Source organism: Zalophus californianus, chromosome 4 (genome assembly GCF_009762305.2).
Source record: "Zalophus californianus isolate mZalCal1 chromosome 4, mZalCal1.pri.v2, whole genome shotgun sequence".
NCBI classification, from domain to species: Eukaryota; Metazoa; Chordata; class Mammalia; order Carnivora; family Otariidae; genus Zalophus; species Zalophus californianus.
This window is the reverse complement of record NC_045598.1, coordinates 100,546,776-100,570,887: the sequence shown is the minus strand read 5'-3', so window position 1 is coordinate 100,570,887 and position 24,112 is coordinate 100,546,776. Positions and strand designations below refer to the sequence as shown.

The following is a 24,112-nucleotide window of genomic DNA, read 5'->3' as shown; positions in this document are numbered from 1 at the left end:
TCTGCTGTGCATCAGATTGTGTTTATCAGACAAGTGTTCTCATGTTCCAGGAACCCACAGTCTAGTCAGGGGATAGTTTGGAGACAGAAACACAGGACAAGTTTAAAAATGGTGAAAGAAATCACAAAAGTCAGTGGAATAACTCACAGGGCAATAAACTCAGAGAAACAATTAAGTGACAGTTTGGGCTGATTTGTTGAGAAATACATGCATTTTAAAGAGAAGACTAGGGCGCCTGGGTGGCTCAGTTGGTTAAGCGACTGCCTTCGGCTCAGGTCATGATCCCGGAGTCCTGGGATCGAGTCCCGCATCGGGCTCCCGGCTCAGCGGGGAGCCTGCTTCTCCGTCTGACCCTCCCCCCTCTCATGCTGTTTCTCTCTCTCTCTCTCAAATAAATAAATAAAATCTTAAAAAGAAATAAAGAGAAGACTAGGTTTTAAGACTTTCCAGGTATAATTAGAGCACTTGATGTTATTAATTTATCCTTAGTGGCAAGACATACATGGAACTTTCACTGAATGCGAGGGTCCAGATTGAGTGCTATAGGAAGATTGAAGAACTAAAGCCATGGCTCTTATCTTTAAGGAAATGATGTCTTTTGAAGGAAGGGAGAACGCACATATACATTCACTCTCATAGTGAGTTGTCATAAATTTGGTAACAAAGTGCAAATGACAGCTTATAGAATTTATTTATTTATTTTTAAAGATTTTATTTATTTGAGAGAGAATGAGATAGAGAGAGAGAGCATGAGAGGGGGGAGGGTCAGAGGGAGAAGCAGACTCGAGCCCGATGTGGGACTCGATCCCGGGACTCCAGGATCGTGACCTGAGCCAAAGGCAGTCGCTTAACCAACTGAGCCACCCAGGCGCCCCCAGCTTATAGAATTTAAAGACAGCATGAGCGCATGATGAAACTTTGAAGCAGGAAGGAGCAACTGTCCCATAGCAGAGGTTCTGAGACATTTTAGCGGAGTGTTGTTTTCTGGTGTTGGGACAGTTGTTCAGTATTGTCCAGTATTGTCTAGTTAAGGCAAGCATACTGCATCCACCACCCATGATTGGGACACTCTGCTGTATGGGTCCATGTAATGCTATCCGGTCACTTAGTCCTTCCTGCCATGGGCAAGTACACTGGCTTCCAGTTTCTTTTACATCTCCCCCCACCCAACCCCCATCTGTGTTCTTCCTATGATGCTTCTATCCTGTGGTTATATTTGCATGAGAGCTTGAAACGATGTAAGGACCTTTGAGCCACTCTGGCATAATGTGGCCCCTTCTCATTTCAGATCATTCTGCACTCTATGCACAAATACCAGCCTCGAGTTCATGTGATCCGCAAGGATTTCAGCAGTGACCTTTCGCCCACCAAACCTGTCCCTGTTGGGGATGGAGTGAAGACATTCAACTTCCCTGAGACCGTGTTTACCACAGTCACAGCCTACCAGAACCAGCAGGTAAGAGGCTGCCTTTGAGAGTCTCCTGCTGTATCTGCTGTTCAAGGAGCTTATTCATGCCTTTGGTAAGGAATACTTAATCCTTCTACATGACACTGAAGAACTGGAATAAGAGATGCCAGGCTTGCTGTGCAAACACCATGTTGGTGATGACAAGGCCATGATGCCTAGTAGCAGCTGGTATAATCTAGATTTAGATCAAAGACAAAATCTTTGACCAGGAGGACCGAATCTCCTAGGTCATTTTCATGTCTCTCTGTACTTGTACCCGTGTTCATGGTCTCTCCTGCATCTTGGCAAATGTTCCTCATCATTTGCAATTCCTTTGCAAGTACTAAGGTTTGATTCATTCTTTCCCTCTTCTCTGCAATTTTCCGTGTATCCCTGCAGCAACTACATCAAAGTCATAAAGCCTCTCAAACCCCGTTGGAGACCCACTGCTTCCATTTACACTATCAGACTAAATTTACCTCTGTGTGATCACCAGCCACACCCTAACATCTGTGTTTTTATGTCAGCAATATGTTCATTCATTTCATAAATGTTTGAGATCTTGAGAACTTACAATAGTCCAAGCTTAGTAGAGAAATCGAGCAGATTAGGACTTATTTCTCCATAAGCAAAGAAGAGTTTTAGGTGAGTGAAAGAAATAATTTAATGACAGAGATGTGGACAGGGTGTTCTTGCATTTGGGGAATGAGGGAAATTTTCCTGGAGGAGCTAATACTTTCTCTGATGATGAGACACACATAAGAATTGGCCAGATTGGGGCGCCTGGGTGGCTCAGTCAGTTAAGCATCTGCCTTCGGCTCAGGTCGTGATCTCGGGGTCCTGGGATCGAGCCCCACGTTGGGCTCCCTGCTCAGTGGGGAGTCTGCTTCTTCCTCTGACCACCTCTGCTTGTGTGCTCATGCTCTCTCTCTCTCTCAAAAAATAAAGTCTTAAAAAAAAAAACTGGCCAGACTAATGGGGGAAGTATGGCATGGGAGTGGTGTATGGGAAGAGGGAGAGAGACGCCAAGTCTGGAACTGTGGGCATTCTAGACAATGTTCTTTTTTTTGAGGAGGGTGAGTAGATGGATTTATAAGTGATCTCACTTTGTGCAATTCCCTGAAAATTGCATATGAGTCTCATTTTTTTGCAAATTAGACTGTATTTCATCTTTTGACAATTTGTTTAATTAATAGGATCCTGAAGTGAATTCTTTTCTGAAAATAAGAGTTTCTCCTTGTTTATTTTGCTTTAAAGTCTGTGTACTTTTATTTTAGACCTGCTTGGAGCAAAATGAACTTATACCACAATACTCAATACCTTTTGTGTTGGATGCTATGCTTAGTGCTCTGACAAAGAAATAGAGGAAAAATTCTCATTTATTAAGTATTTATTGAGTGCTTACTATGTGCCAGGCAAGTGGAGGTGAGTGATATAATCTTTGGTTCATATAGAAAGAGTATTTTGGTCTTTCATAGTACATTTGTCTAAGACTCCTTAGATGTTCTTTGCCTCCAGAGGAATTTGATATACAACAACCCTTTAGTCTGGTAGACAAGTACTATACACTTGTTGGGCTTTCTCAGCAGCTGTAAAGCATTCCCAACTTTAGATTTTCCTTGTGGTTGCCACATTTGATCTAAAGTAGAGGAAGCGTTTTAGTTTGCTTTGGGTGTTATTAAAAAACTATTGAACCCTTTCAAACTCCTTAGGTAGTAAAATAACAGAAGCCATGGAGGGTCCTTACAGGAATCTTTAATAATCAAGATTTTTCAAGCTCTGAAACAAGATAGTGCAGCAATATAGCCAATGCCCTTTGGAGTGATTGGAACCTTGGGGTTAATTGTGGTTCAGGAGAGGAGGGGAGCACAAGTCTAAGTTCTTTGAATAACTGATGGGACTTTTTCCCAAGATAGCCAGCCACCATTTTAATCATTAGTTTCTCATGAAGGCAGAGATGTGGCAACAAATATTACAACTTTAGAATTTAGCTTGTGGGGCAAACCAGAACACTGGTGAATGAATATTCTGCTGCCTCACCACGATCAGTTATAGAGGCCATGAGGGTCAGTACTGTCACCCAAGCTGAAATGAAAAAGCCACAACTCACTGTGACATTGTCAATGAAAGAAGACCAAACATGGCTGCCTGAAATCCCTCTCACTTCTTCTACCTTCTCTCACAGCATTCCTGTGTTTGAGGACATTCTACTCATGAATATTTTGTCTTCATCTGGACTGGGGTGGGGGCAGTGGTAGTTTGTTGGGGGCGGGGCACCATGATTAAGTTCATGGGATTTGATAGCAGCCATACCTGGTTTGATTTCTGACCTTTCCACGGATGGATTGTATGACCTTGAGCAAGTTTCTTAACTCCCTTCATCAGTATTTCCTGGCCTGAAAATGTCCTGGCCTCATCAAGTTAGTGATGGAGGACTAGATGAGGGAACACCCATAAAGTCACCAGTAGAAGCCTACATTGGTCAACGGCTGGGTCTGCACAGGCATGAAGGGGAGTGGGGAGTAGAGGCAATTATACAGAATAAATTGCTTATTAAGGAGAAAGTGGATCGTTGGGAATTAGAGGACCTGCATTGGCTCTTGAAGGTGTTATAACCAATAGGTAACCAGTTTGATCTTTCTGTTCTCATGTCATGTTGGTGAACTCATGATGTGCTGACATTCAAAATAGATGAGTCACGCATACTCACTTCTGCCGGGTTTGAAATCAAGATAACAGCTTTTGCCCGTTTAACAAGGCTTCATTCCCCAGATACATCAACAAGCACAATTATTTAACATTCCCTTTGGCTGTGTAGTTATGATTTCATATAACACAGTGTCTTCTAGTAAAGCAAACTAACCTCGGGTCTTTCCCCCAGGAATCTGGAGGTCTGCATCCTGTTACCTAGCAATCATTTTCAGACTTGTCTCAGAGATGCCGGGTAGCATAAACCATTCTCTTCTGTGAGCTAGATCACCTACTACTGTGTTTTTATTTCCCTCAACTGTCTTGAATGAGAAAGATTACTATTTTATGACAAAATTATTTACTTCATGTATTTCTTTTTAAAGGAATGGCTAGGAGGCATGAGAGAGTAAAGAGGAAAAGTCAATGGAGGGGGGGAAATCCTTATTGTTCTCAGGAACACAATGAAGGAAGGACAGTATGAGGAATGGAATTGAAGTGAAATGTTATCCAGTCTTCCTAATAAGGAAAGGCAGTGGACTTGTAGTTTGGAGACCTGGGTTTTCATCCTAAATGAACTACTAGCTACCTGTGTCACTCTGAGCAAGGTATTTTCTTTTGGGGTTTTGATTTCTTCTTCAAGAAAATGACCAGTTGGCCTCTGTTTTCGAAGTTCTCTATTAGCTCTGAAATCATAATTTCTCCCTCTTTTTTTTCTGCATGTTTTTAATTGAGGGTAGGGAACAATTTATTGTTTTCAAGCAGAGGCAGTCAACACACACAAATATTGAAAATTACTCGAGGGCACCTGGGTGGCTCAGATGGTTAAGTGTCTGCCTTTGCCTCAGGTCCTGGGGACCTGGGATCGAGTCCCGCATCGGGCTCCCTGCTCCTTGGGAGCCTGCTTCTCCCTCTGCTTCTCTCTCTCTCTCTCTCTGTCTCTCATGAATAAATAAACAAAATCTTTTTTAAAAAAAGAAAATTATTCGAATGTTCATGTGTGTCAACCCTTTTTTAACCCCCACAACAGGTGAGACCAATAGAGTTGTAGCAAGTCCGCACTTGAAAGGTGGGGAAGGTGTTTTGTTGCTCGTAAACAAAATATTCCAAGCTATACTATTCCTTTGTCACCCCTGCCAGTCCTCTCCATTGTTAAAGCCTGTATTTCCTGTTGGCTTCCATCTTGCCACTGAGGCTGGCTGGACACCTGACTCTCCACACATCCAATCTGCCACTAAACTCTGTGGCTTCTACTGATGGAATATTTTCTTCTTTCTCATCTTACTGCTTCTACCCTTGTTCTGGACCTGCCCTCCTTCCACCTTAGGCTGTTGTGACAGCTTCCAGCCCAGTCACGGGGACTGCATGGTTAATGTCTCATGAGCCATCACGTATATTCACTGAGGGATGGGTTTTCCTAGAACATAGCTCAGATCGCATCATTTCTCTGTCAAAAACTGTTGACTCCTCAGTGCCAGAAGGGAGTATATATAGTCCAAGATCCCAAGTCTTTCCATTAAGGTCCTCTGTAGCTAGTTACCAGCTACATTTCTAGGCTCATTTCCTGCTAATCATCATCATGCATCCACAGGAGTTCAGCAATCTAGTCGGGGTTTTACTGCTGCTTGCACTTGGTAGCACTTTGCTTTTGCTTGTGCTGTTGTCTTTCCAGGAATGACCTTTCTGTTCATCTTTATCTGTCTAGCTTCCTTCTACTCTTCGAGTTCAGTACAAATGCAAACCTTCCCGACATTTTCCCCTACAACGTTCCTTACATTTTTCAGCTGCGAATGAGCTTTCCCTCATCGAACTGTTGTGCGCCGTACCTCTCTCATGACCCTGTCACATTCTAAGCTGTGTGCATGACCAATCTTCCTCTCAATATTTTGAGCTTTTTGAGAAACAAACATTGTGCCTCTACAAAACCCAGTGTAGAAAACAGCAGATCGGGAATTAGGGGACTCAGGTTCTAGACCCAACTCTGCAGCTGACAGACTCTACTGCTTCTGACAAATCGCTTCACCTCCGAATCCTCATTTGTAAATTGGTGATTTGCTTCTCAGCTACCAGTCTATGGAGACATTTTTTATAGTCCACTGAAAGATGAGAAAAATAAAGGCAGGATAGGGGCAGTTTATACCTGTAAACGTTCATTTAAATAGGCTGTATTTTATTTTGTCCTTTTAACCTTTTTTGATACTAAAATGTCATTTTTTAAAAGATTTTATTTATTTATTTGACAGAGAGAGACAGCGAGAGCAGGAACACAAGCAGGGGGCGGTGGGAGAGGGAGAAGCAGGCTTCCTGCTGAGCAGGGAGCCCGATGTGGGACTTGATCCCAGGACCCTGGGATCATGACCTGAGCCGAAGGCAGATGCTTAACGACTGAGCCACCCAGGCGCCCCTAAAATGTCATTTAATTTATGAAATAATGATGGCAGGAGATTGTGGATTGGTGTAATTCTTTTCGCTTGACAGAATAAATATGGAATACCAATGTTGACCCCTTAAATGTTGGAGGGAGGGAATTAGAATTGTCCTGAAGCCCAGAAACCACTAATTAAGAATAAGGACCCTTCCATCTGTGTAATTCTAAGGCATTTGTGTCTGTCCCATGGTGCACAACATTGAATATGTGCTTGAAAAAGGACTGAATGAATAATTAGCCAACACACCTCCACTACCAGTTTCCTTACATAGCTGTGGTCCTCTTTTTTGGGTATAAGTAGTCATGAAATGTGAAGAAAGAGTTTCTATTTTCATGAAATATTTTATGCTTTCCTTTCCCCCCTTCCCATTCCTTCCTCCCACCCTTGCTGACTGACCCATAGACTCCCAGGGCTGCTAGCATACTGAAGTTATTATTACTATTATTTGCTCTTGGAGTGCCAACTTGGCAGGCCTAAGGCAGAGAGGAAGGTACACCATGCCCAGAATCTCATCGTGGAGAATAAAGTGGTAGAAGTGGGAATAAAGGTGACTCTACACTGAATGCTTTTTCTTGGAAGAAGCTGACGCCAACATGTCCTCATGGAATTAGCAGGAAATTTCCGTTGCAGCGTTTTTGTCTTCTCTAAGGGGAAAAGACGGCTGAACCTTGATTTTTTTTTTTCCCCAAAGAGGAAACTAGATTTCAAAAAGACACAGCCCTGTTCTCCTCAGGTAACACAGTCTTATTTCTTGATGAGAATTGGCTACATGAACCAGATAGGAAGTCTGGAACCACAGCCAGGTTTGCGTAAGCAAATCCAATAGGAGTTCTGAGCCACTCATTATATCCTAAACTATCGAGCCCGTTGTGCTCTAACTTTTCAATCAAATCAGTGCAGAAGTTTTTTATTTTTTATTTTTCATATGGGCTGAGTTTTTTTTTTCCTTCCCTGATGAACATCTTTCAAAGCAATATGGTAGAAAAAAAAAAGAATAACTAAGAGAGTGTTAATAAGGGAAGGCCTTTTCAGCCTTGGTATTGTAAAATCATACTCAGGATATTGAAGTTTCATTTTCTTTGTAGGTTGTGCGATTTATGTCTGCGCCATGCACTGTGAGGTGTACCTCATTTATTAACTGCCTGGATGTTTCTAGGCAAAAAGTCAGTGAAAATGATTAAAACCAAAGGTGGCAAGCCAGCAACCACCTCTTCCTGTGCTACAGTCTTCGATGACGCAGACTGTAAAATCAGGGTAATGGAAATTAAATCGGGGAAGAAAAATGCTTCCCCAACTTCTGACTTTCCATGTCTCCTCATTATCACTGGAGCAGGTTTGAACATGACTGCTGCAGAATAGTTTTAGCTGCGCAGACAGTTACTAATAGACCTCGTTCTTCCGGGGAGGACATTTGAGACTTCTGTCTGTGGTGCTCCAGTGAAAGCAGATAGGATCAAGGGAGTTGTCTGGTCTGTATTCTCTAAGGCTCGTATTGGCTTTGGGGCTGGAAATCCTTCTTTCCCACATTATTCATTCATGCGCTCACTCACTCACTCATTCACTCACTGAACAAATATTCATTGAGCCCAAAGAGCATGTCATGTTAGGTTCTTAATAAAATGGTGTAGAAAATAGGCATGGTTCTTAACTGAAAGCATCCTATTTTGGATGGATGATCAAGGACCATCTCTCTCAGGAGGTAACGTTTACACTGAGACTTAGGATGAGGCATCAGCTATGTGAAGAGCACAGAAAAGAACATTTTTTTTTGACTGGAGGTAGAGTGAGTGTGAGGGGCCTGAGCAGGGAAAGAGCTTGACACACTTCAGCACTGAGAGCAGCTGAGTTTGGCGGGAGCCTGTGGCCCAGGTGTAGCGGAGTGTGGGTGGGGATGGAGTGCTAGGCAGGGGCCCTGCAAGGCCAGCCAAGGAGTTTGGGTTGAGTTTTGAGTAGAGTGGTAGCCACTGATGAGAATGACATGGTCCATATATCTGTTAACAAAGATCACTTTGGTTGCTGTGTAGAGAAGAGACCAGACAGGGACAAGGGTGGAAGAATAAAGATTAGTCCCGAGGTTATATAGAGTAATTTAATGCAAAGATGACTGTGTTCTGGTTGAAGGTGGGGAGATGGAGACTAACAGCCATATTTGGGTCTAACTGATAAACGTGGCTGTGGAGTAGGGTTGAAAATTAACTATTCAAATGAGTCTCCCACACTACTCCAGATGGCCTCTAGATGTGTGGTGTGTGTGCAGGGCAGAGGCAGCGGGGGTTATGAGTCCTCATGCGGTTGCTTGTGGGTCCCTGTGCTGGGGGCCTCACTGGCCTCTGCTGGTGACCGTCATGACTAGTCTGGGCCTTGGGTCCCTTGTGTGGACATGCTGTACTGATAGAAGACTGCTGAGCTTGTGCTGTCATGTTTTTGCTTCAGTTGGACCTCCTGGGCCTCCCTGGATGGCTCAGCCTCACCTCAGGGCTCATCTGGGTCCTCCACTGGGCTCCTGCCTAGGCTGTGGCACCTCTGTGTTAGGGTCACCCTCCCTTCCCTGTCATGGCATGTGAGAACCTCTAAGTCCCTGACTCGCCATGGAAAGGGCGATAGGAGGCGTGGAGATGCTGACTTGTCCTCTTACTTTGACGCAGCCTGCCCTGTGTGTGTGTGTGTGTGTGTGTGTGTGTGTGTGTGTGTGTGTGTGTGTGTGGAGGTTGCCCTGCCAGTTTTCCTCTGAAGCTCCCCACCCGCACCCCTGGATTTTGGTTTGAGTAGGGAGCTAAGACACGTGTAAGTCCACCTGCTTGCTTCTCTTTCGTCTGTTTCCTCTTTTTTCATACTCCCCTGAGGTGGGAGCGGAAGATCTCTTACTTCTTTCCCTCTCTGATAAGAATTCACCTGATGTCACATCCTTGTCTTCCACAGGACAGCGGGCTTTGTGGCCCAGCTGTCATTTGCAACCCCTTTCTATGCTATATGAGATACTTGAAGGGGCGGATGCCAGCAGGCTGGCTCTTCTTATGGGAACCACGGGACTATGGATTATTGAGGTTGAGAAAACATTGGTTTATTCCTCCAAATTATTGTCCTTGTTACCCTGAGGATTAGTAGACATCGCCAAAGTTGTCAGCACGAGCATCAACTGGGCTCATAGTTCGGTTTATATTGCTGAAGAAGTTGCTCTCTTCTGCCTAGAGGGTATGTAGTTGCCTAAGCAGGGCAATAAAGTATTCTGTGATAGGGCCTCAGGGCAGCCTCTCATGCTGTCTCTTGCTGCCTGTCTTCCCATACCCTGTGCTCTGGCCAAATTGGGCTTCTTGGTGCTTCTCGTGTGCGCTTCATTCCTTCATGCTTTTCTACTTCAGGGCTCTGACTTCCGTAGTCCATGTCTTATGCAATGCTTCCCGGGTTCCTTTCTCCTCTTTTTGCACTTTTCATTAAAGTCCTACACATCCTTCGAGGCCCGGCTCATGTGCTGTGTCTGAGGTTTCACCTTCAACTTGGGACTCTCGCTATTCCCTCTGAGGCTCTCATTTGCCTTCATGGCAAACCTTACCAATTCCCGTGTTGTGTTAGTGTCTATGTGTTAGTGTATATGTCTGCTTTTTTCTTCTAGATTATAAGCTTCTGGGGAGGGAGGCACCAGACAGTACACAGCCATATATGGACTGTGTATCACTGTCACCTCTGCCTCCTGTCACCTTGCCTTGCACACAAAGGTACTTGATAAATAATGAGTACGCAACCACACTACATAAAGCTCTCTAAATCTCACATTAAAAGCTTCCAAACAAGTAGAGAGGTGCTGTTTTTCCTAACATTTGGTGGCACTTTTCTATTCAATCTCCATGCAGACTTCTTGGCCTGAGATAGAATGAGCTGTGGGAAGCAGCTTTTCAACCTTTTCTCCCAGGCCCATGAAATAGAATGTCATTTTATTTACAGGAGTCTGTGGAGGCCCCCTAAACATGGCAGCACAATCATATATCAGAAACCCCTATCATAAATGAGCCGGATAGGATAAGCCAACTTGAAAGAGAAAATAAAATATTATAACCCCAACTTGAAAAGAAAATATGGTGTGCGGTTTATTGCTGTGGATTACGAAGGAAGAAAGAATGGATTTTAAGTCAAAAACAGAAAAGCAGTGACAGTCTTTAAACTCAATACAATATTCACAGGGCAGACACTCGACTTTAGAGAGCCAAAGCTTCAGGCTCCTGCTCTGGTCTATAAAAATAGATGTAAAATTGCTTTTGCTACATTATTAGTGCTGCATTATTAGTGTGCCATTCTCAAGGCAAGGAATGTTTTAGGGAAAAAAAATTAACTTTGGTACTTTCAAGTCAGAGTCTGTTGGTCAGAATCTCACATTGCATTTTAAAGACGTTTAAAGATTGCAGCTTTGGGAAATTCCACTCTGACAAAGTAAGATGGAAGAGGGACTTGGAAAAGATTTGCAACATAAGAAAATCTTTAGCCATCCTGGTAATAAGTTCTGCAACAATCAGAAATGGGAAGGTGGTCTTCAATGAGATTCCTTTCTTTCTACAAACACCTTCCATTGAAAGCGCCTTGCCTCCTTTCCTGGGCTCCCTCGCCCCCACCCCAAAGTCTCTGTTGCCTGAAGATAGTGAGTCACTGACATCTGGTTTAGACACAAAAATATCAAAAATACCTCCCATGACCAAGGCTGAAAGTGGAAACGTAAGAACACATGTGGAATTTGTTGGTCAGGCTTGGTCTAGTCTGGGGGCACGGGGGTGGTGTGTACAATCCTCGCTGAGTTCGAAGGGGCTAAGGTAAGATGTGATAGAGAGGGGCTTATGCTCTGAGTGGAGGTTGAACCAGATGGCTCCTGAGGACCCATCCAACCTGGGTCACACAGTCATTCATGTCTTCTGATTTGCTTGTGAGCCTTGGGGACTGGATGTAGCCTGTCCCACCGGGTTCCCCCGTTTATAGATTTTCCTTTGGATGCAACCTTGACAAAAGTGTAGCTACTTTTTATGTCTTTTACAAGACCATTTTAGGTCATTAAACGAACCATCTCAAGGGGCAGGGAAGGGACAACTAAAGTGAAATGGCAAGTGCAGTCAATTATATGGACCTTTCAGCCTGAGGCAGATTGTCTGGGGGTCCAATTCCATTGGATTGGATTGACTGAATCCATTTGTTCATCATTCACTCACTTGCTCGCTCACTCATTCACTCAACAAATGCCTTTCAAGTTCTTCCCGTGTGTCATGTACCACGGACTTGACCATTGCCCAGTTTTCTATTTCCATGCCTTTGTGTGTCTAGGCAAGTGATTTATCACCTTTTCTGGGCAAGAAAGGTGAGCAGAAGAGAGTTTATAGTCACATACTGGGAAGACCTCAGTTTTTAGGGAGAAGTGGGTCAGGTGGGTCAGACATCTGGGTGCCAGGCCCATGTCCTATATCAACTTCCATTTAAATCTCAGACTTAAAGGAAACTAAATAAAAGCAACAGCTGTTACCAACAGAGTGATTTCTGTTAATTTTCCAGGAGAAACCAAAAAAGAAATCAGTTAATAAAAATAGAATTTATGTTCTTTGTTTGTTTCCAGATCACCAGATTAAAAATTGATCGAAACCCTTTTGCTAAAGGATTCAGAGATTCTGGAAGAAACAGGTAAGGATAATTGGGAAAGACACCGACATTTCTTTTCTTCATGACATTATTCCCACCCACCCTCCCCACACCCCATTGGTGGCTTTTGGCTCCTGCTTTTTGGGGAAAACTTGAATACTATGCCTCTGTGCTGACTCAGGCAAAGAGAGATGGATAGCTGATCTGAGAATCAAAAAGCTGTCCTCAAAAAGTTGAGTTTTCCAATTTTTGTTAACACTCTGTACAGATCCCTCCTGGTGTTTTTCTCCCTACACCATGCTTGATAATCCAGTCATTTAAACCAAATTTTATGGTGATTTATTATCATCAAAAGATTGCTCCTTTTTCTGCTAAGTACTCTAGGTGGCTATAGCACCTACAGTGGCACCTCATTTACTTTGTATTATCAGCCAAGGAATTGTGGACAAATAAAAATTATCAGAAAATTATCACCTTTAAGATTAGCTAAAAACTGTTAAAAATTAGCCATTTTTCTTTTAAGAAATATTCCCAAAATATATTAGATGTTGCATGCCTTAGTAAAGACAGTTTCTAGAACATGACCTTTCTTGATGCCCCAGCATCATCATTAGGATTAGGTTATCATGTAGGGAAACTCTTAAGAGCTGCTGACATTTGCAGGACTATTGCTCTTGTTGTAAGTGGTCTTAGTGGCTGTGGCATTTTCTGGTTATTCTGCTCTCTCTCTAAATCCTTTCTTTCCCACCCTTCCTATATAAAATTAAAATCTGTTATCCAGAGAGCTAGGGGAGAACTGAAGTTGCTAGGGAACACAGATCTATCTAAGGTTATTCAGTCAGAAAAGCTCACTTTATATAAACCATACTGAAACCACAAATGTGACACGTGTGTCTTGTAAAGTGTGTAGGCTTTGCAATAACCATTTACGTAATGTTCAGACATTTTCCTCATTTGGGGGCATTTCTTTACATCTGAATGACACAGACCGTCAGGAGTTACCTTTGCTATTTTCTCTGCAAGAGTTTTCAGATAAACTATCTAGTATTATATTTAGGATCACTTCATGAACTATATAATAGCATTCTACCGGAACCCAGATTTCTGCTAAAAATCATCTGTGGTGATCATTTCCTTTACAAAATTATTTATGGAAGCACTTCTTTTTTTAAAAAAAAAGATTTATTTATTTGAGAGAGAGAGAGAGGAAGAGAGAGTGAAGATAGGGAGGGGCAGAGGGAGAGGGAGAGAGAAATTTTAGCAGACTCCTTGCTGAGTTCAGAGCCCGATGTGGGGCTCAGTCTCACCACCCTGAGATCATGACCTGAGCCGAAACAAAGAGTCAGGTGCTTAACTGACTGCACCACCCAGGACCCCCGAAGCACTTCTTCTTTAAAAAAAAATATTTATTTGTTTTTTGAATTCCATTATGGTTAGCATACGGTGTTATATTAGTTTCAGGTGTACAATTTAGTGATTCAACAATTCTATATGTTACTCAGCGCTCATCACAATAAGTGTACCCTTAATCCCCTATGGAAGCACTTCTTTGTGAAACTCTTATTTTATATTTAAAAGACATTTAGATTGCTATACAATTTTATTTACCTCAGAATTTCTTAAAGTTGTATCTACTGAAGAAAAATTCACTTAAACTTCTAGTTTGAAGATGGCAAAATTGTGTAATGTGTCCTAGATCAAGCAAGCAGTTAGTGGTGTGGCCACACTAGAATTCAGGCACAAGAACTCCAGGCCAAATGCTTTCCTGTTCAGCAAAGACCTTTGTCTTCAAAATTTAGCCAATGAGGAATGCATACGTATTCCTTCCATTTGGGACAGCCCTCTTCCCGCCAGTTAGTTTATATTCCATGTTCAGGTGGTAGAACGTGCCTGTGAACTTTTTCCTGTTGCTTTCTTTTCGGGGCTCTGCATTCTAGGCTTATTGAGGACCTTGCTAGTGATGATGTGCTCGGAGTAGAAGCTGGCCTTTCATAAAGAAGCCGCTAGGGTATTTACAATCGTTAGCTTGGAGTCCATGGATGGATTTCCGGGGTTCTGTGAGTTCCCAGGTATTATAAGGAAAATTGGTGTGTGGATGAGCAGGTGTGCATTTTTCTGGGGAGAGATCTATAGCTTTCTTCAGATTTTCAAAAAGTTCCATGACCAAGAGTTAAGAATTTCTGCCCTAGACACCGTGAGGGGTCAACCCTATGACTTTAGTTACTCAACTACCTTCTCTTTCTTTCCTTCTGTATCTCCAGTGACATTTAGTACTTGCTTATTTTCTTCTTGGAACTTTGAAGATTGTTTTGATTTTTCCTTGCAGTTTTTCTTCCACTGGAGTCCTTGTTTTTCAGAGGCGTGACCTAGAACAGAACATTGGAATAGAGAGGCTGTACTGAGCAGCATCAGAGTTCTGCTCTGAGAACTGGAACCATGCTTTAATCTGGGGAATAAGACCATGTATCTTGAAGCACTTGCCTCTGGTTAGGAAGTTGTGATGACATCTTGGTGCAAGTTCTGGGGTCCTCCCGTCCCCTCACTGGGCTAGAAGGGACCTTGATGCATCATTTGGCCCTGGCCCGGGTCTGCTCTGGGGCTGGTGAATGTCTTCCTGCTCAGGACAGTTATTGGTTTGTCCTGCCTCATGGGTTACTCTTCTTTGTAAGGACTCCACGAAAGCAGAACTACGGATCCTCATTGGCCCATTTCAGTGCCTTATTTGTTTATTTTTCTGGTAGCATGGTGATTCTTTGTGACGTATGCCCCATTAAACGCTGCAGGCTACTTTAAGTAACATTAGTAATTACTGAAATTATCTGTGATTGAACACTTACTGTGTTCAGACCTTTTACTTAGGGTTTCTTTTTCTTCTAATCTTTAAAATATTTAAAAATATTTTACAAATGAAGAAACTGAGCCTCAGAGAGCTTAAGCAGTTTCCCTAGTGTCACAGAGCAAAGCTGGAGCACGGAGTAACTCCCGGTTCACCTGACTTCAAAGCCTGTGAACTTTGTGCTCTATCATGCTAACAGTTTAAACTTGACTTATTTTGCCTTCAACAGATATGGAGACTAGAACTCCTCCTCTGAAAACCCTTCATTTACTTAAAGATACTACTCAAGTACCCAGAATCTTCTCTCTTCCAAATAAAACAACCTGTATATTCTCCACCTGTCTTTGTAGCCTTCCCCATGGCTTTATCATCTATTTTCTATACTCCCCGTAAACAAGGGGCTCCCTAGTAGAGGACAGGAAATCAGGTTGAACTTCCCTAGCAGGTGAAACCATGACATAATGGCCTTGAAGTCCCCTGTCTCATGAGAGGGCAAAGATGAATCATTGAATATAGAAGCCATTTTTGTCCTCCAGCACTCTGGGAAGCTAGATTAATATAGACCCATGGGGGGCAGGTATAGGGACGCTTGTATTTTGTCTTTAAAAAGCTCAAAATGACCTGACAGTCAGACTTGAAATCTCACTCCCTGCCTGCAGGATCTGATGAGGGCAAGAATTATTAATGTCATTTTGCAGATGGGAAAGATTGATGGATGAGGATATAGGGGATTATTTGTAAATCTTCTGGGGTCTGGTGGTTCTGTGCCGACACCAGAATCTAGTTCCTTACCTTCTATCCAGTGCGTCACCTGTTGCCCTTCTTGTGCTAACAGAGTTTTTGTAAATCTATGATCATCCCCATGCATTTTAGACATCAAATGACTCATGGGGACGAGCATGGTTTGATGAGTTGCATATAAATGTACCCAAAACATACGGATTACATTTCCTTTAAAAACACATGGGCTTAAAAATTGGGGGGGGGGGAGTGCTTGGCCAATATTTTTTGGTTTTGCAGAACACAAAACATTTGTGGAATACTTTGGAGTTACAGAATTTGCCAAACCTCAAACCAAAACACGTTTAGGTTTGTCTATCTCAATCTATCCCTCTGCAATCCAAAGGCTCAGGAAGGGAGGGGTGTGGAGGGAAGATGGGGAGGACACAGCACCCGCTGCAGTCTCTTCCCATGCCTCTCCTGAGTCTCTCCCATCCTACCAGCCTCTCAGTGAGGCGTCCTCTGAGTGGGGCCAGCCAGGCGACAGCCGTGTCCTGGGCAAAGAGAAGAACTTGGGCGGGGGGGTGGGGCGGCGCTGGGGTGAGGATACTTATTTCCATTCCTCATATTTCCATGTAAAGAGATAGCCACGGAGAATACTCCTGGCTTCTAGCCCTCTCGCTTTCTCCATCCCCTCACTGGGCATCAGAGTGGCCCATCTGATTGCTGAGTCTGGGAGAAGGCACTCTTGAGGACCTGCCTGCCTGCGCACAGTGTACATTCTGGGCTCTTGCCACTGTGTGGTGAGTCCAGCAGAGGAGGCCTGCCATTCCGGGGGCCTGGCTTGTTTCAGGGGAGTTCTGACCCACTCATTCAGCCTCCACACCTGTGCCGTAGTATCCACACACCTTTATCAGTAATGAAACTGGTATTTCAGTCTCCATGGCTTCAGGCTCCTACATCTTTCTCAGACTTTATTCTGAGTTCAAATGAGGACAAGAAGTGACATTCATTGGGCCTTTCAGAACGCCTGCAGAAGCCCCAGTGAATCCAGTGTCAGCCCTATGGTGTCACCGTCACCAGACCTTGTCACAGTCTTTCCCCGCTTCCTTAGGAAGTGCCATTCACACGCTTCAGTGTGAGAAGGTCACCACTCTCCAAACTGTACTTAGGGAGTTGTTACTTTGTCTTCCTATGTAATTGTGTCCCTGATTAGAAGTCTCCACCAGAAGTGTGTGTGTGTGTGTGTGTGTGTGTGTGTGTGTGTGTGTGTGTGTGTGTTCATGTTGAAGGAAGGAGTGGTAGACAGCTGGTCCTTTTGGATGGAGACACTGTCAGATTTTGCTTCTGGCATTGTCTCTGCAATGGAAGGGCAATTGTGTTTACTTCTAAATTGTCCCTCCTTCTAGATTTCTCAGAAACTATGTGGCTCAAATCTGGCTTTGGGTAGACCCGTGTATGTTTACTTTTCATCAGGCCTAGCCCCAGGGCACAATATCCAGAGTGACCTCTGGGAGATTTCTCCTTCCAGGAGGAGACAGTAGCACCTTCCTACTCCTAGGGAAAACAGATCCCCTCAGCTTGATGAATTGATGTCTCAGTTTGTGTTCGTGGGCTCTGCCTGCTGGTAGAATGTAAGTTCCTTGAAGACTGGGACTGTACCTTTTTCAGGCTTCTAGTCTTAGATTATTTCCTACAGTGCCAGGTATACAGAGTAAAATAATAATTGTTTACTTAGTTATAAAACAGCAAACAGAGTTGATGAGTGGCAGAGAAATTAAAAACCAGGAACTCCGTTACCCCAACCAACAGTGAATCAGGTGTAGCAACAGTGGGGAGCTAGTTTTAGACACCAACCAAGAAGGGAAGAAAGAGTGAATCTATAAATAGGTTTAGTTTGAAGACTAAGGGCAATTTTGATTCAAATCTGGGATGGACTGATGCTATGGACACTGATTTAGCCTCATTCTAGATTAGGCATGCACATCCTTCAGGCCATCGGAGCTGTCTCTGAACAGTGGGGACACGTTTATAAAGCTGCCTGGAGAAAAGAGGACTCCCAGCAAATTTCAGAGTCCATGAGCCTCAGGAAAGAAGGGGTCCCAGAGGCTGAGCCCAAGCAGAGTGAGGTTTAGTTGAGAAAGTTCGCTCAGTGGGGAACGGAGAGGTAAAATTATATAGTTATGGGTGGCCACCCTAGTGGGCAGCACATTCCAAAGAGAAGACAAAGGTCATGGAGCTGGAGAGAAGCAAGAGTGTTTGCATTGAGTCCCACGGACAAGAAGAGCCTCGAGAGGTCTCTCTGTCCGCCTGCCTGGTGAGCACACTGTGCGCAGCTAGACAGAGCATTACAACTGCAAAGACTTTGCACCTTAAAGGGATAGCCAGAGGAGCAGAAGGAAAGAGGACGCTATGCGTCTCTCAGTCCACATCTAACGTGAAAGCCTTGTCTCTGCTGGGAGTGGCTGCCAAGATTTTACAGAAGGCCCAAGTCGGCTTCGGAAATTTTATATAATTCCCAGGGACTTCCTCCAAAGCAAACACATACATAAAAAGGAGAGGATTAAAATTATGATCTGTCTGGGGAGTGAAGGTTCTATGTACTTGTTTTAAAGAGTGCCATGGAGTGTATGACTCTGGGTTCTCTCAGCACCCTTCATCCTGTCTTTGACCTTGGGCTTACTCCCAGCCTCCATTGCGTCTAAGGCAACTGCAAGGGGGACTATCCCATGTGACCGGGTTTCCTCCAGATACTCCTAGCTGGCATGGTGCCCCAGAAGCCCCTGCTTCTCCACAACAGGCCCGGGGTCTGGTGGTCCTTCTGCAGAGCTTTCTGGAAGGGGATCTTTTTCTCTATGGAGGCCACTCTTGGAGGCTTAGCCATGACACTCAAATTCCACCATTTCGGAGCTGACAGAAAGGAGCCGGTGGCAGGCCCTGTATCCTGCGGCGGTTGGTTCCCATGGGTAACTAGCTTTAATAGGTTGCCCCTCACTGAGAAAACAAGAAGGCCTGCAGGATGAGGTGTACGAGGCCATGTGAGTCTGAGCTAATTCTCCGCCAGTCCTGCTGTTTGCTGGGAATGTGGTTGGCGGCAGTCCTCCGTGGTACCTAGTGTCCCTTTACATGTTGCAGGGGAGAGTGATCTAAAAATGGAGCCATTAACTGCATTACGGGAATAAGATATATTTGCTTGCTGGAGGAGGATGATTAACGAGGCTGATACTTAACCCAAAGGAAGGCATCTCCACTGATGAGGAGGAAGATATTTAGGGGGTCAGGGATTTTCCTGGGACCCCCTCATAAGCAGCTGCTGTCCCAAGGCCATGTTCCTAGAGTGAAGACCCACCTCCTTGGACACAGACTGGAAACCCTGTCAAGGCCCAGCTCCTTCTCTCAAAACTCCGTGTGGAATCAGAGTGTCTCCAGTTAATGGAAGGGAAAAGGAAGAAAGAGAAGAGTCAGCTAGGCCCCAGCCCCAGGGCCAGGTCATCTGTGCTTAGATCTGAAAGAAACCACTTTTCTTTGTGAGTTAGGGAAGAAATGTGCAGGATGGGTCTCAGTTAAAGTCTGTTAGAAGGGTTCTCTGTTATAACCAAGTGTCTCAAATCTTGTCCACCCCCTTACCTACCTCCTAAGCTGAACATAGGAAATTACTAGATTTGTGGGTCCAAGAGGTAAAATATCAGCAGTTTCATACAGTTCAATCTTGTATGTTTGTTTCTAGGAGTTCAAATCCTAAGTGTACAATAATAATAGTAATAATCATCTCACACAGTATCTGCAGTCCAGGTTGTCCCTTTTTGCCTCCAAGTTGATTGGTATTGTTAGAGTGTTTCCCATTTTATGGGTGGTACCACTGATCAGAGTGAGATACTAGCTTTCAGAATTTGCCAGTCCAGCCAATGGCAGCATCCAGAGGGTGATGTCACTCTCCCTCTGTGTGGCACAGCTTGCCAGTCAGCTGACAGCCCTGCCCTCGCCCCTGTCTGGGTCCCCGTTGCTCCTGCAGACTCACGTAGCAAGCCGAGAGTCAGTGAGCAAACCCCTTGCCTTCTTTCAACCAGCACGACTTCCAAGTGTCTCCCTCACTTTCAATTTTTATATTTTTATTTGTTCTCCCTTGAGCCACTGACTGTGTTTTTCCAGCCAATCTCATCCTGCTCTTTCCCGGCAATCCTACTAGCCCCTGTAGATTTTGCATACTCTTGTGTTATCCCTGGCATGGGTGTGTGGGCGTTGAGCAGAGCGAGAGTAAGTCATCAGCGCTGGGGTCCCTCTCAGGAACTGCTGCATCTACAGTTCGAGGTAGCTGGCCCTGTACTAGACTCCGGTGGCAGCATCCCTGCCAGAATCTCCCTCTTTTTCCAGGCCGTGGCTGTGTATCACATCCCCTGGCTTATGGTCTTCCAGCCGATATTTGACATTTTTCTCTGCCTTGTTATTTCTTCTCCCTCCTCTGTCCTGAACGTTTTCCACCATTGTCCTCTTGGCTGTGTGGGGTTTGCCAGGGAAAAGTTGGCAGTTGTTTTATTATCAATGGCTCTTGCCCAGGGATGGTGTCATCTAACAGAGTGACGTCTTTTTAATGGCTAACATATTGGAGCCTGGAATATCTGCAAGATAATGAGGCCTACAGAGGCTTGAGGGACACGTGTTTGGTTCTTTGAGGAGAGAATGAGAAATGGAATTAAGTAACATGCGGGTCCCTCCATATTCAGTCCGGAGCCGGAGGGCTGACACAGGTTTGGATTCCAGGGAAGTAGGAATGTTTTCTCCTGTTACAGGTCACAGCCTGGGCATACGGTGGTGGCATTTCTTTTGCTTGAGGTAGACCAGTGATCCTCAAGCTTTCATTGTTTTTTTTTTCTCTTTGATATATTTTATCTTTAATCAGTCTGCATTTACTATAACAACTAGGAGGGAATAGTGTTACCTCCATTTTATAGGTAGGGAGACTTAGGCATGAGAAGGTGATACAGCCTGGCTGAGATTATGCTGAGGGACAGCAGGATTGCACTGTGAGCCCAGGCGGTCCAGCTCCAGAGCTCTTGCTCTTCTTCACCACTGTGCTAATCTGCCTCTTGTGCGATTTGGTATTTCCTGATTAAAGTCAGATCATTCCAGTCAAATGCAAAGAAACCTAATCTCTTAGTTAGCCTCTGTTGTGTTGTCAGTGATTTTTCTCGAGGCAATGAAAACTCCTTGGGGACTGCCATTGCTACCTGTTCAGACTCCATGTGGGGACAGGGTCCCCAAGTTAGGAGTCACTGGGTAAGGAACAATTTTGACTCAGCTCCAAGCATCTGTCCGTTGGACACCTGTTCTTCCAAACCACTATAAGGCATATCAGTGACAGCCAATTCATCATGAAGATATACTTATTGTACCGTCTAGAGCCAAGTTTTGAATGATGGCTTTTTTTTTTTTTTTGCCCATTTGCAGACCTCTGTTGGGAGGTCCTGTAGAATATTCCTGGATAACCAATATATAGGAGACAATTCCAGATCCAGGGAAGGAAAAGGATGTGTGGAAGGGTTGACCTCACCTCAGTGGTTGAAGGGCAGTCTAAGAAAAAGGATTAGGAAGTTGAGATACAGTAATTAGATCTGAAAGAACAGTATATTCTAGTTCTGTGTCTTTTCAAGTGCTGGAACAGGAAGAGAAAGGGAAGAAGATCAGAGGTACAGGACTGCCCATGGGATAAAATCCAGGCCCCTAACATGGAATAAATATCTCTGGTATCTACCGCACCGTCTCATCTTGCACCTGGAGCTCCAGCCGCCCTGAACTATTTTCAGTTCCCAGAACGTGCCTTCTCTTCCATACCTCCATGTCTTTGTATATACTGTGAACTCTCCTGGGAAAGTTCTTTCTGCCTCTTGTCCATATGGAAAACTGCTGAGTACCCTTTAATATTCAGCGGAAATAACTGGCCTTTTACGGAGTGTTCCTGGAGCTTTCCAGGTGTATTAAGTACTTCTTGCTCAGTGCTCCGTGGCCTCTTCAATGTATCTTTGGTGTAACATTCATCACACTGTTCAGGAATTAGTCATTTACATGCTGTTCTCTTGTTGAACAGGACACTCCTAAATTAGGGTAAAGACCCTGTGTCCTTTTTTGTCTCTATATCTCCTGGACCTAGCACATTTACTGGCTGGAAAACTTCTTTATGATTTCAAAACCCCATCTCTGTAGCCCTTGACTGTCTTCTGTTGACAGATGACCAATGGCCTCACCAATCCCTAGTGTATGTTCCTTTTGTTACCAGAATCACCAGCCAATAGCTTGGGGAAGAGTTAAAAGTCAGAACTACAGAGAAAATAAATGGGAGAAACATAAAAAGCAATTCTCTATCTCAACACAAATAAAACACAGAAAGTGTGCAGCAGCGTGCTAATAGGTTCATGAAGGTAGTCATAATTATTATTATCAAATATTTGCAGAACTTCAAAGGGGATAGTCCCACTTTTTTTTTAATGAGAAATTTGGAAGAAAGATTCTTTACAGTCTGGCTATTTTCCCAAATCAGTTGATCTTGAGGTATCATCAGTTTGCAAAAGAGATCTTTGGCTCGCTTCCTCTCCTTCCTTGTCTCCCTCCTCTTCATCACGTTCTGTTGGTTTGGCCAGTGAGCAGACTGAAAAGTCTAAAGAGAAGAGGCTTGGAAATCAGAGAGGTGATTCTAGCCAAAGGACTGAACAAAGAGGGTTTGGATATGGCCTCTGTTGTCACTGGAGCAAACAGGGAAAAGTAAGCAAGAGAGGAGACACTTGCCAATATGATCATTTCTGATTGGAAACCTCAGACATTGGGTCTCTGGTGTGCAGCAGACCTGGAGAGGCCCACCATGTGGAACACGTTAATGACATAAGGTTACCTAAGACTGCTTTTTTTTTATCTGTTAGACAATGAATTCACTTTTAAGAACCTTACGATAAAATTTTACAAAGCTAGGGTAGAATGATGATGAATAAGTAAGCAATGTATTGCTCACGATAAACTTTGAATAGACATCCAAGTGGCTGAAGATGTTAATGGATAGTTGGCAGAGACTCTTGTAAGAGAAGATGAGGGTAGAAATGACTGCCCCTGAGAGGGGAACCCAGACTGTTGCAGGTCAGAAATTCCGTGACCAGAACAGAAGAAACCAAAGGAAAACTGAAACCCCTCTGAGACCTGAGTCAAGAAAGGCATAAGCAGCTATAGAAACAATTCCCAAGTCTCCAGTACTAAAGGATTCCTTTTGTCTGCAGAGTCTTGATTTTACATCAAGTTTCTTTTCTCAGTTTTAGGCTGGCTAAAATTCATGAAATAATGGTGCAGTAGTAAAACATAGGGCAAAAATTTACTCCTTTATTTATTCATTCAGTGCATACAAATAGAGATCTGCCCATGCAACAGGCAACAGACCTTAAGCACCGGGACACAGAGAAACATGGGATCCAAAGTAGACACACTAGTGGCAAAGAGAGTCACGGCACACCACCAAATCCTGATATCTAGCACTAGTACTTTCTAACAATTAGATCTATCTGATGAAGCTTAATGGAGTTTGAGGACAAATAAGATGTGGCATAGAGTAAACAAATAGGATTAATTTTTCTAAAAAGAGATATGCTTTGAATATATAAGTAGATTCGGGAAGTAGCTGGGATAAATCTATGAGAGATGGATCCACAGCAAAGCGTGGTGAGGAATGTGTGGTCTCAGTCATTATTTTTCAGTAGTCATGGCCCCTCCCCTACAACTCCACCACCAAAATGAACCTTCTGACAGACCCCTGGACTGGATGGACAGTAGCTGCGTCATATGTGGCGTCTTGTACATGACATTCTTAACAGCTAAGGAAAGTCTTCCTGATGAGGTTGTGGAAAGTGTCTGTCACTGTCAGCATATACTCACTGGTAATGGAACCAGAAAGTACAAGATTCATTAGAGATTTCAGCCAAGGTCAGAAAGAACTTTCTTAACATCTATTAGAAAACTGAATGTTTTCCTTGGGAAATACCCCAGCAGGGGCTGGATAACCATCCAAGATGGCATCCCAGGAAGAGGAAGTAGGTGGTACCCAAGGACTTTCCCAATTTTTAAATCTATGATTCTACAACTCAGTCTTTCAGTTGGATTTTAGATTTGGACAGATGGGTAAATGGTCACTGTCCTATATAGTGTTGACGGCTTAAATAAAATTATGAATGCCTTTGCCACAGTCTTTTTGCCTGTTAGGAAGATGAAATCAAAGTTTTTCTATTTCCTGAATAAATATGACATGGGCAGTATATCAGTGTGTAACTGTTACTTCACAGTCATCTGTCACTTTATTGTGAAATGAGAAGGACTGTTCTTTGTCCTTGAGCTAATATTTTGTCCCTCGTTGGTACA

General features: G+C 43.8%; 1 protein-coding gene across 4 annotated transcripts in view; it reads left to right on the top strand.

Moving 5' to 3' along the window:
- Nucleotides 1-24,112, top strand: part of TBX15 (T-box transcription factor 15) — a 179,279-nt gene that overhangs the window by 61,775 nt on the left and 93,392 nt on the right. For all 4 annotated transcript variants that reach the window (XM_027607128.2, XM_027606773.2, XM_027607060.1 and 1 more), the window contains exons 5-6: nt 1,289-1,456; nt 12,149-12,213. In XM_027607128.2, coding sequence (XP_027462929.1) covers nt 1,289-1,456; nt 12,149-12,213 — 233 coding nt within the window. The remainder of the gene's footprint in view (nt 1-1,288; nt 1,457-12,148; nt 12,214-24,112) is intronic.